Source organism: Hesperophylax consimilis, chromosome 10 (genome assembly GCF_061612785.1).
Source record: "Hesperophylax consimilis isolate HC1 chromosome 10, BYU_Hcon_1.0, whole genome shotgun sequence".
Lineage (NCBI taxonomy): Eukaryota > Metazoa > Arthropoda > Insecta > Trichoptera > Limnephilidae > Hesperophylax > Hesperophylax consimilis.
The window spans coordinates 17,083,911-17,096,706 of NC_142845.1; the positions used below are offsets into that span (position 1 = coordinate 17,083,911).

The window sequence follows — 12,796 nt, forward strand, 5'->3', positions numbered from 1 at the left end:
TAACAAAAACAAAAAATATTTAAATATTTCAGCAATGTTTGCACACCGAAGTACCATAATCAGGTTTTTTTCATTAATTGCCACATTTCATACACCGATCGCTATTCAAAAAAAACTTTAATTATGTAATATTATATAAATAAATACTATACCTACATCATAAAAGGGTTTTCTTTAAGTTGTGCCATCATAAAAATAAAACTCAGCTCTTATAAAAAAATTTATGTTTTTTTTAATAGTAATTGTAAATACTTGCTGTTCTTTTCTCACTGATAACAATAGTTAAGAGTAAGTAAAACAAAGGGCTGTCTCTCGGTGACATTTGGCAAGGACATCCCTGTCGGGAGTGTATACAAATGCGCCGATACACTTAATCCTATATTTGTGTTGTTTGAGTCAACTGCGACCTGTGCGAATGTCTTTTATTACGGATTAACCTTCATTAACCTTCGACATGAAAGTTGCAAAACAAATTTGTGTAACCGTTAGGGGTCATTGAGATACCCCACGCATGTCATCCTCTTATTCTATACTCCTCTTCCCTTTACCTTATTATTAGTTTTAAAGCAAAATAAAACTCCTATCTTTTTTTTATTTTATTTTTTTATTTATTTCTATATAATTTACAGTGTTCACATAATTATTTATATTTGTAGATGATATATTTCAAACCTTTAACTATAATATGTTGTGTTGAAGGTAGGTTTGAGAAGGTGAAACTGTATGTGAGTAATATTGTATGTTTCGTGAACACCTCATTATCTCTAACCAACATTAGCATGAAACTTTTTTGGCGTAACCTTGTTCAACCTCCTATTTATATCCAATCTTTGTATGTATTATATAAACTATTTGTTTCTTAAAATAAATAAATAAATAAAGCTATGCTTATAGGTTTTGTAGGAATACAATAAAATACCAATATGATAAATTTAATATTTAATATTTAAGCTAGTGGGCAGTGATTTTGCTTACCCCTGTTGGCAATGGGAATGTTCAAAGCTAAACTTAGTTATCCTCATTACATGATGAAATTCTTGTTGTTTCAGGAAAGTGCTGGTAACAATGTGGAAGCAGAGAGGCTGACTATGCACAGGTGTATTGTTTCCAGCATCATCGAAAGCGAGACGGTCTACGTGGAGTGCCTCTATGTGATGGAAAAGGTAATTCAAACACCCATTTCCTTATCCTTTAACCGCTGTAGTGATTGTTTTTATACGCATGGACTGTGAGGCATTACAAGGTTAAAAAAAAAGTTTTTTTTAAGGCAATCATTTTTATTTCTTCTTCCTTGCTTATATAGCGCTTATATTTGTTTTAAATCCTCATATACCTTGTTGCCATAATTTTAAATTATTATTCTTAATGACTAACAGGTTCAATGTCAATCCCGCCATTTGGAAGTGTTGAAGAGAAACTCCACACTCACCAATTGGCGTGTGCGTCAATATATTTTTTTGTGAAAATGTTGTTTTTAAGGTAGTTTATTTATTGTTTTGGTGTTTAATTCGTAGAACTCCATTTAATTTTTTTTAAATAAATTTAAAATAAATCCAATTTAATAATGTTATAATAATTATTAAGTTCTGCAAGTATTTCTGTTATTTTTACACTTTTTTAATGTGACAGCTGTTTCGGCTTTTGAGGCCATTATCAAACTGACCTGTGCTGTGCTGGATTACCTACCCTGGTTTTAAAGTAATAGCGTGTTGAATTTGGGTAACAGAGTTTTCCAAGTTTACATGTCAGAGTTTTCCAAGCATTCGCTGCTCCGAGTCCAAGTCTGGCAGTGAACTTGTTAACCTTTGAAATGCCAAGATACAAAACAAAACTTTTTTTGCCATGAGGGGTCACTGCGATACCCCACGCATTTTATTATTTTATCTCTACATTTACAGGTTCTGTAGGAATACATAAAATACCAACACAATAAAATATTCACAATTTAAGGTGAATTTCATAATTTTTGGTGACCCTTTTCGCAGCAAAAAGATTAATAATAGAAATATGTCATGATCTTTTTTTTATCATTATTAACATTTTTATATTTATTTTACCATTATTATTAAATTACTAATTTTGGTTGTAAATTTATCTGTCTGTCTGTAACTCCGGTTCAATGAACTCTAGAACTCGGATTTGCTTTACATTACTTTAAGACCACCACTCAGAATTGAAACATTGCTTGAAATGGCTTTAGCCATGTTTGAATAGTCAGGTACCAGATCTGAATAGTCAGGTACTTCCCCAATCTCCTTCCCCTCCCTACTACCTTCAGCCTCAACATACCCCAATAAGGTATATCATAGTCTCACTAGCTCCGGTAGGTTTGGAGCAGTTAGGACTATTGTGTGGTGGTCACATAAAAATAAACAAATTTGCCGTTTTCAAAGTTGGAACTGATTTGTTGAGAATTCAGATTATCCAAAAATCACAGGAAGTAACTTGACTTGCATAGTTCCACTTTAAAAACAGCCTGCCAAAGTAAGCCATTGAAAAAAATCATTATAGATAGGTAACCTCCCTAATCACTTGTCTTTGAAAAGAATCTTTTTTAATATAATAATAATTCCCTCGGTACATCCGTAGGCGGACCGAAGGACATACTCACATAGAAAATTATATTATTTAATTTTATATTTCATTATTCCTATATATATTCTGTGAAAGAAATTTATCAAAAAAAAAAATTAAAAATGTTATGTTGTTGTTTTCGTCAGTACATGAATGCGATCAAGGCCACCCTCAACTCATCACAGCCCGTCATAACTGAGGAGGAGTTCAACACAATATTCTACAAGATATCGGAGCTGCACGACCTGCATAAAAGTTTCCTGAAGGGGCTGCAGAAAGATGTGCAGTCCTATGAAGAGCCGCTCGCTGTCGGAATACACTTCAAGAAGATGGTAAAATGATTGAATAATAACAATTGTTTCGTTTGAGGTCTCATCTCAAGACAACCCCACATACCTTGGCAAAATTCTTAAGTATTTCTATGAACCAGAACTTTTATATTTCGAATAATTATTTAATAACTAGACTTATTTACAGACTTTTATGTGCATATACTGGTGTTGGATCATTTCGAGACTTTTAAAAAAATATTTATTGTACATAACTGAATTGCTTTATTAACAACTTTTTTTTATATTTGTTAAAATATTAATTTAAGAGGTCCACTGACTTGGTATAATTGTTTCCCTCCATTAGTATTCTCTGCAAAGAGGAATACATATGGTAGTTAGCCCCAGAATTTCTGATTCTAGTATTACGTTGTGGAATCTGGAAGCTTATCAATTCTAGCAATTCCGGACTATCAACTAAATCATTTAGAATTTTATATAGAAATACCAAGTCAGTGAAAAATCTTCTGTCTGACAATTTGAGCATATTCATATAATTCAACACTGTGTTGTAGTTCAACATAATTGCTGGAATACCCATTTTAAAATTTATAAAACGTAAGAATTTGTTTTGTATTCTTTCAACATCTTGTACATGTATATTATTATGGTGAGAGAGAAGCTGAATTTATGTGTTAAATTTATTTAAATTGGCAAATTTCATAATTACATGGAAGATTGGAGTCAAGTTCAGACTTAGAAGAGATGAGATGTTGAACGAAAGGGAGGCAATTTTTTATAAGGCTATAGAAGAGAGAATATTTGTCTAGAGAGGCACAACCAAAAATATCGTCGACGGCAATCCATCACCGCGTATGTAACATCACCGCGTAAGTCATCCTGAAATGCCATTCGACGGCGGTCATAAACCTACATCGTTGGGATTATTATAGGATTTTTTCTATGTAAGGAAATAGTCCTACAACGAAAATAGTATCACCGCGCATCTCATTTGCCTCCCGTTTGGGTAAAATCATCGCCTATCTCAGTCGTTGACCAACCGTCATTGCCGCAGCACGTTATTTCGCTGATTACAACAGTTTTTTTTTTAATTTATGTGTTTTCTGTTCATCGGATGTCTTACAAAAGGTATGTATTATGAGACTAAGTAATTATATATTGCAAACATTGTTTTGTGCACACGGTAGACGTTATTATAAATCATTATGAACTTACGCGTTGATACACTTCGCAATGGTTCGTTTCATTGTATCGGAAAACGTGAGATACGCGCTGATTCATTCTTTTTTTATTTGCCGTTTTTAATTTTTGTGACTTTACTATTAATTATATATTATACACTACTAGTAGTATATAGCGAAACAAATATTAATTATTAATTTATTTTTTATTTCAGTAACAAAATGTTCGATTCTAGCGATGATGAGTTATTTGTTGATGCCATGTGCAAAGAACTCGGAATAAATACATTATCTGACAAACAGGGCATTGGAAAAAAAGTTGGTGAATGTTCTACAAATGAAAATATAGAAAACATTGATATAAATAGTTTGGAATTTTCTATCGTTGATTATTCGCAAAATCAGCCACCAACAACAGAAGACAGTGCGGAGTTGATCTCGATGGTATCTCCTGAATACATATGCCAAGATATTCATAGCATTAATAATAATTCAACATCTTTTGTTATAATAAATAATGAAAAGATTATAGTTGATTCAACTTCAATTGAAATGCAGGTGGTGGATTACAGTACTCCTACACCAGGTACTATATTATCTCCTTGGGAAATAATAGCATCCCCATCAAATCGGCCGAGTGATGGCGACATACACGCAGATTCATCAAGATTATTAAACAAGAAATTGAGGATGCAAGGGAAAGATTATTTAGGCTACAGAAGAAGTTTACTGCAAGATGGGAAATTCAACATGGTACACGATGTGCCTAAAGAAGCTCGTCAAATGGGTCCAGCTTGCAAATCTAAAATGTGCATTCGATCAAAACTACGAAACTGTCCCAAACTTAACCAAGGTTCTAGAGAATCTATTTTCCAAATGTTTTGGTCAAAACTAAATTGGGATCAGAGAAAACAATTTGTTGCATCTAATGTAATGAAAAAAGAACCCAAACAAAGAAGATCGGAAACAAGTGCTTCTCGTAGACAAGGCACGTTGGTGTATTTTTTGCCCATTGAAAATATTACAGCCCAAGTTTGCAAAATGTCGTTTTTGAATACCCTGGGGATTAAGGAATGGACCGTGAGGTATTGGGCAGAAAAATCAGAATCTGCAATGATTCCGATGTCATCCATGACGAATCAGAACAGGCGACGAACAACAGGAGAAAATTCTAAAAAAATTTTATTACTGAAGTTTTTTCACGATCTTCCAAAACTCGAATCTCACTATTGTCGTAAATCTACAAAAAAGCTGTACTTAGAACCAATAATCAAAAGCTTGGCTCAACTGTATGATATTTATTTAGATTATTGTAAGGAAAATGTAGGAAGTCCCATGAGTCGCAGAACTTTCGAAAATGTGTTTAAAAAAGAAAACATGAGTATTTTTATGCCCAAAAAAGATCGGTGTGACACATGTTGTGGTCACGACGTTGGGAATATTAGCGATGAGGTTTGGAAAAGACACATCGTACGTAAAAATAAGGCACATGAAGAAAAAGTTAAAGATAAGCAGCTGGCAAAGGAAGGAAAGTGCCACGTTTTCACTCACGATTTGCAAGCAGTCAAATTGGCGCCAAATTTAAACGCAAGTGCAATTTATTACAAGACGAAATTATGTGTGCATAATTTTACAGTCTTTAATTTGGCAAGTAAGGCTGTAATGACATATTGGTTTGACGAAACCCACGCCGGACTGGAGGCATCTGTATTCACCTCCTGCATTATTGATTACATTGTAGGAGAATTAAACAAAGCCCTGCTCGTCCAGTTATAATTTATAGCGATGGATACGGCTATCAAAATAGGAATATCATCCTCAGTAATGCTTTGCTTCGTCTCTCCATGAAATTCAACATCATCATTACACAAAAATTCTTAGAGAAAGGACATACCTACATGGAATGTGATTCAGTACATAGTAGAATCGAAAATAAATTAAAAAAACAAGAAATATACCTACCAAGTCAGTATGCTCAAGTCACTAAACTGGCTCGAAAACCTCCTAATAAGCCATACGACGTTCAAATACTGACATTCGAATTCTTTTTGAATTATGCACAAAAAAATACTTTTTTATAAGATTCAATCAGGCTAGGCAGAATAGTTAGTGATCAAACTGTTAATAACCTACGTGTGTTACAATACTCACCAGATGGGATAATTCATTTTAAAACAAACTTCCAAGACGATTTTGCCGAATTGCCACGACGACCAAAATTTTCGAATAATAAAAATTATAATGATAATATTCCAAAACTTTACAAAGATAGAATTAAAATAAAAGAATCCAAGTGGAAACATTTACAGGAACTGAAATCTGTAATACCGCAAGATTGTCATAGCTATTATGATTCATTACTATATCAATAATTTTTTTTTTATATTTTTAAAATTACACGAGGTACCTACAGTGTAAGTTTATTTTTTTTAATAAAAAAATTGATGAGCTTAATTTTTACGTTGATGATTGTCGGTGTCATTGAGTAACTAATAATTTTGTGTATTTTTATGATAAGGTACCTATCTACTATTTTATTTGTCTAAATAATGTCATGTAACATAATATTACTTTGTTGTAAAATATTATTATTATTAAAAATAAAAAAAATAACATTTGTTTCCACGTTCCCGTGTTTTAAAACTATAATGATATTATATACCTAACTCCCAACAAGAATAAATTTCCGCGTAAGTCTAAACTTTTGCCGTATTTTACTGAACATCACCGCTTAAGTCATTTATTATTTTATTTTCGGTTAAAAACGTATATGTTTTTAAATACATAATTGTAAAGAAAATTGAACATGAAAAATAAAATGATTTGCCGCGATTTCGATGTAAATATATTAAGAAAAGTTGTTTTATGTCTCTCCTGAAAAGTGGCCAAATATGATTTACGCGGTGATGGATTGCCGTCGACGATATGCAATCTAAGGTTCCCAATACTAGTTCATTTTTTTTTATTTTTTAAATGGAGTAATTATTGAAACCATGGTTTTTGATGGAATAAATAGTTAAAAATGTTATTGAAGCATAACAGAATAATATCAAAATAATGAGCTAAGATAGATTGAGCGTTCCATCCTCTGCTCATTTCTGCAGATGAATGACTTAATGGTTAGCGGGTTTTTTACCACCTCTGAGTAAATTGCTGCACTTCTCATTTAGTAACGCTTATAATTTGTTTAAACTGCTGATTAAAGCCACCCGTCTAGTAAATGACTGTTTTACAACCGTGTTAATCCATGATTAATCTTACTTTTACTTTAAAACCAGGTTAATCCATGATTAATCTTACTTTTACTTTAAAACCAGGTTAATCCATGATTAATCTTACTTTTACTTTAAAACCAGGTTAATCCATGATTAATCTTACTTTTACTTTAAAACCAGGTTAATCCATGATTAATCTTACTTTTACTTTACAACCATGTTAATCCATGACTAAACACATTTTTAATTTACAACCATTTTCTCAATATGTACACATATGGTGAAATAACCGTATGTGTATTATTGCATTCTATTTTAGCTCCCCAGGCCTCAGCCATATTCTGTCAGACGGTAGGAGTATTTCCACTTTGCAATAAAATCTTCTAATATTTCTGAACACCAAAAACTGTTTTTGAAAGGCAATGAAATATGCTCGTATATTTTACTATTAGAAATAAACACATATTTTTGGAAATATTAATGTTTTGAATGCAAACATAAAAAAAAAATTAAATGGCTCACTCTACTTTATTTATAACTAAAATTACTGATAACGAAAAATGTATAAAAACACACAAACATTATCGTCACCTCTCTTTTTTGTCATTTCATATAAAAATAATTAATTAAAAAATTCACACGCCTCGTAAGTTTTTTTTAAATTGTGGTTAGCAACTTTGGTTTCATAAAGGTGCACATTTTAATTCTTCTGTGGTTAACTTCTAGATTTGAATATAAAGCGTGGTGTTTTCTCATTCTAACACCATAAGGAAGACGATTTCGAGTTGTTCCTAAAAGCGAACAAATTAGCCTTCAGGGTTCTATATAAACCTGTTTTGAAAATTTGACTATATAGTTAATTCATTTAAAATAATGCTTCTATCAACCACCAGGCGGAGAACATTAACATATATGGCGCCTTCCTGCACAACTACGGCTGCGCCACAGGGGCAGTAAGGAAGTGCTGCACCAGCTCCCTGCAGTTCCGCGACTTGACGCAGCACATCGCCTGCCGGGGCCAGCCCATGTCTCTCGAGGACCTGCTTCACAAGCCCGTGGCCAGGGTGCAGAAGAATGCGCTTGTTCTGCATGTGAGTTAAATTTTATCATTCTGGGACGGCTCGACTGGACGGCACAAATGGATGGATGGAAGATATTCGACCACCAAAGGAGTATCTGTATAATAAACCTGCAGGGTGAAGGAATGTCGGAAGGTCTAAACTTAGGAGGCTGGATGGTGTGAAGACTAGAACTGTATCAAAATATAACTTTGGAAATATCAGTGATGCACAACCCGCGGCTCCATTCTTGCAGCCCGCATGTCAGTTTCATACGGCCCACTTGGCTATAGAGAAAAATCTAAGGACGGGTTGTTTCGGAGAATCTGAACAATTTATCAAATTTCAACGTTCATTTTCGGGTTCTGTGAAAGACTTATTCAAGTTCTGTTTTTATATCATTGTAGGCTAGTTGCTTGACAAAACTGAAATAAAAACGGAACTTGAAAAAGTCTTTCACAATTGTTCAGATTCTCCGAAACAACCCGTCCTAAGTGTTTGGGGTAATTCTTGAAAATCCAGGCTGAGAACATTTTTTTAGTTAATTTTTGCTGCATTTCCTAAATGGAACTAAATTTAAAGAACCGATTTGCACAACACAAAATTTAAAAAAAATCAACAGAAACCTTAACTATATTCAAATATTGCTGTCAACTCCCCCCCCCCTCAATGAAAAAAAAAAACACTTTTAGGTCGCAGTGTGTTTGAAAAATAGGCAAAGCGGCCATTCTGCTGAAAAAGTTGTCTATCACTATCATAAAATTACCCCGCGCAGGGATTTAGGTACTCATAACTACCTAGTTAAGAACATAAACATATTTATTGGTGTTTAAAACAAAATTATTGAGTAATATAATAAATTTATAATACAATAGAAGACATAAAAAGGGAACAAATTGGCCAAACCCAAATTTCGCATGACTTTCGCTGATTTTATGATAATTTTACATTGTGCCTGATGGATAGCAATGGTTCACATAGCCGACAATCTTACACAGGTAGTGCCATAAAAATATGTATCCATCCCTAACGGGATAGGAAATTCTTGAATAATTCCCAACTATTTTTTCAGACCCAATGACCCATTCATGCATTCAAAAATTCTGTTGACAAAATTATTTGCTCGGTATATCAGTAAATCGACCTCGTTATAACGGTCAACAATTATATAAAGATAAGGGTGAACTAAAATATCGTTTTGTAGTTTCTCATGAACTCGCTATAGCCGTGATCGTTATATCTATGTTTGACTGTATAATTTTTGAAGTAAAATCAATTTTCTCGAACGGGATCCTATTTTCGCTTGCTTGATATGTCCTAATATATTTATTTCCACGCTATTTATACTTGTTTACAAAATGCCTTTCAGTTTTTTTATTCTACAAATGTACACCATATGCATTTAAAATAATTTTATATTGGCCTGCATTATTTTTTGATCACTTACATCCTAATCAAATTATTTTTTTATGATCTTTTCTTTTATGTCAAATTACACAAATTGCGCCAATGAGTCATGCTCGATAAAATAAATCTTGTGTAAATTAAGGGCGGGTTGTTCACAGATTTCGAAGAATTCATCATTGTTAACCACTCAGAACATTAGCACGTCAAAAGACGTAAATATGATAAAAGCGGTCAAGACATTAGAACGTCTTTTCACGTAAAAGCGCGAGATTTTACAAAAATCGATTTATTTCCATCACTAGTATACGGATTGCCATGATTTAAAAAACAGAGTATCGATAATGAATAACGCTACGCGTCTGTATTCAAGAATATCTATGGAATGTAGAGGTGCATTATCTAAGTCGATTGGATCTGTCATCTTGTTCGTTCATAATTTATTGCGTTTCTAAATAATTTATTAAAAATATTTTAGTTTGGACGGTTAATATTTTGAGGTGACTAATAGTTTTTAATTATATTTCTTCAATATATAAAGTGTTATTTCATTATGATACTCAGAAAAAAGTACATTTTTCACAGCTTTGAAATAATGGTCAGCGATTTTTACATATTTTTGACGTTTTCAGAAAATGTATATTTAGAAACGCAAATATTTACGTATAACAATACAATACGATAGTGAATTTCATAATCTTTCCAAAACATTTTTTAGAATGAGGCTACGTTTCCCAAAACGTGAGTTATGAAGCTTTTAACAAAACTCGTAAATATCACAAAAATTTTCACGTTTTGACAGTTCGCAAAGGAACACAAAGTAAATAAAAGTCTTTGTCTGAGAGGTTAAAATCAATTTCTGTTATTATTTATTATCATTGGCCGGTTTTTTCTCTGTACAATAACAGTACTTCAATATTAACTCAAAAATTGTAAAACAATAAAACAAACCATCCTTAGAAATCATAATCGTATTTATTGTAAATTCAATATGGATGATGACCAGCATAGAGTACAAACCCGTGCAGTTTAGGAGATAAAATAATGAAACTTGGACTGTAGTTGAAGATTAAAAAAATCCTATCGAGACCAGGGGGCCTACTCTGTATCTTTCGGATTAACAAACCAGTAAGTTCGTGGTTTAACCTTTCCTTGCCGGTGCTGTCGACTGAGTGAACATCGTCTATAATTAATAAAATTAAATCATTTAAGTAATTACAATATATAAATATTTACCGAGTGTATAGCACCGGAGGATGAGGAATTTTTGAACACCGTAAGGGAAGGGTTGATACGGGTTTGTGACGTGGCTAAACCGGCGGCAGGAAAGTTTTGAAAGATACAGAGTAGGCCCCCAAAAGCCTGATTTACAGCTGTGATTTTATCTAATATGATTACGTAATATTGAAGTTTTATTTTTTTAATTATTTTTTATTGTTTAAATTATAACATTGTTTCAGTAATAAACATAATATATGGAAAAAACAAAATAGCGAAATACATTTGCAAGGATTCTACGCCAATTAAAAGAGCTTGCTCTTGAGCTTGGTTTGGAGTTTTTTCATAATTTTGCTGCATTTTATTGTACTATAGCGTCCTTGAGGTGATTTTGCACAAAAACGGCGCTATACAAGTCATCCAATTATTATTATTATTATTAATGATACTATAAAATAGTGTACAGTAAATATCATCTTAAATACTAGGATGTTGTAACTTTAAAAAATTTATAATATGGCATGAAATGAAGTGATTGGTGATGTTATGGTTGTTAATTTTATCTTTTTTTTTTAAATGATACCAAATCTGTTATTTTTTTTTATTTTTCGGGAAGACTATTGAAATATTTTATACCTTTGTAAAAATAATTATTGTGCATTTGTTGTGTTGAAAATAGAGGAATTTTGATGTTCTTAATGATGAGTTAAGTTTAAATTTTTTTATTACATTTTCTTTGAAAATTTGTAATACTGAATCTTTTTTATAATGGTCTTCAATTTTTGGTACTTTAAAAATATTGAACAATGTTGCTGAAGGAAATTTTGGTTGTTTTTCAAAATTACTTTAATAATTAGTTTTTGTACCACCTTTACAGGACTTACAATTTTTTCATATGCACCTCCCCATCCAATGATTCCGAAGTGAATTATATATTTATGTATTTATTGTTAATTTAATACGAATGACCAGCATAGAGTTAAAAAAAACCCATGCAGTTTAGTAGATAATACAATGAAACTTGGAATGTAGTTGGAGATTAAGACAATCCTATCTAGACAGAAGCCTAATGTGGTTTTGTCTAATATGCAGTGTGATTACGTAATATTGAAGTGAATTTTATATTCATGTTAACAATGGCTACTCGTTTTACAGGATCTACTGAAATATACACCCCTTTCCCATCCGGACCACGCCATGCTGACAGATGCCCTAAACATGACTCAAAGATTCTTGGATGAATTCAATTTTACGGTAATTTTTTTTTTCACTTTGTATCTTATAAAATTATGGGATAGGATAAAAAATATATGGTGCCCCCTAAAGTGCACTAATGTTGGAACGGGATGTAATATCCGGCTATAAAAGTTATTTAACCCATTACATACTTGCTAAAATATACGGTAAAAGTAAATAAGAAACAAAATGCTAATGAAAAAATAAAAATTCTTATGTGATTTAGATTTATATACCAGTTTTCCCATTTGTACCAGTAGTTTCCGGACACCTTGTATAGTACCTGTCAGATATGTTATGTGGATTGTTTTGATGCTAATTGATGAATATATTTTCCAGGGAGCGCACCGTAGATTGGTGAAGAACTCCTTCATTGTAGAATTAGCTGACGCCCACCGAAAGCTGAGGCATTTGTTCTTGTTCAACGATGTCCTCGCCTGTGCCAAATATAAGGTAAGAACTGCAGTCTGAATAGGGGACAATGGTCGCAAACTGCAAACATGCGACTCTTTGGCTACTTGACTTTGGCTCTTCGACGAATGACATGTTTAAAATTCATCAAATAACTTTCCTCAGTAAATTATTTTATTGGAATCAAAATTTATTTGTAGACAATTATT

General features: G+C 32.5%; 1 protein-coding gene across 1 annotated transcript in view; it reads left to right on the top strand.

The window, feature by feature from the left end:
* The window catches only part of RhoGAP1A (Rho GTPase activating protein at 1A), an 80,620-nt gene that overhangs the window by 53,029 nt on the left and 14,795 nt on the right, over positions 1 to 12,796 (top strand). Inside the window, exons 8-12 of the mRNA XM_089636654.1 lie at positions 1,050 to 1,163; positions 2,721 to 2,906; positions 8,154 to 8,351; positions 12,096 to 12,194; positions 12,516 to 12,629. Coding sequence (XP_089492780.1) covers positions 1,050 to 1,163; positions 2,721 to 2,906; positions 8,154 to 8,351; positions 12,096 to 12,194; positions 12,516 to 12,629 — 711 coding nt within the window. The remainder of the gene's footprint in view (positions 1 to 1,049; positions 1,164 to 2,720; positions 2,907 to 8,153; positions 8,352 to 12,095; positions 12,195 to 12,515; positions 12,630 to 12,796) is intronic.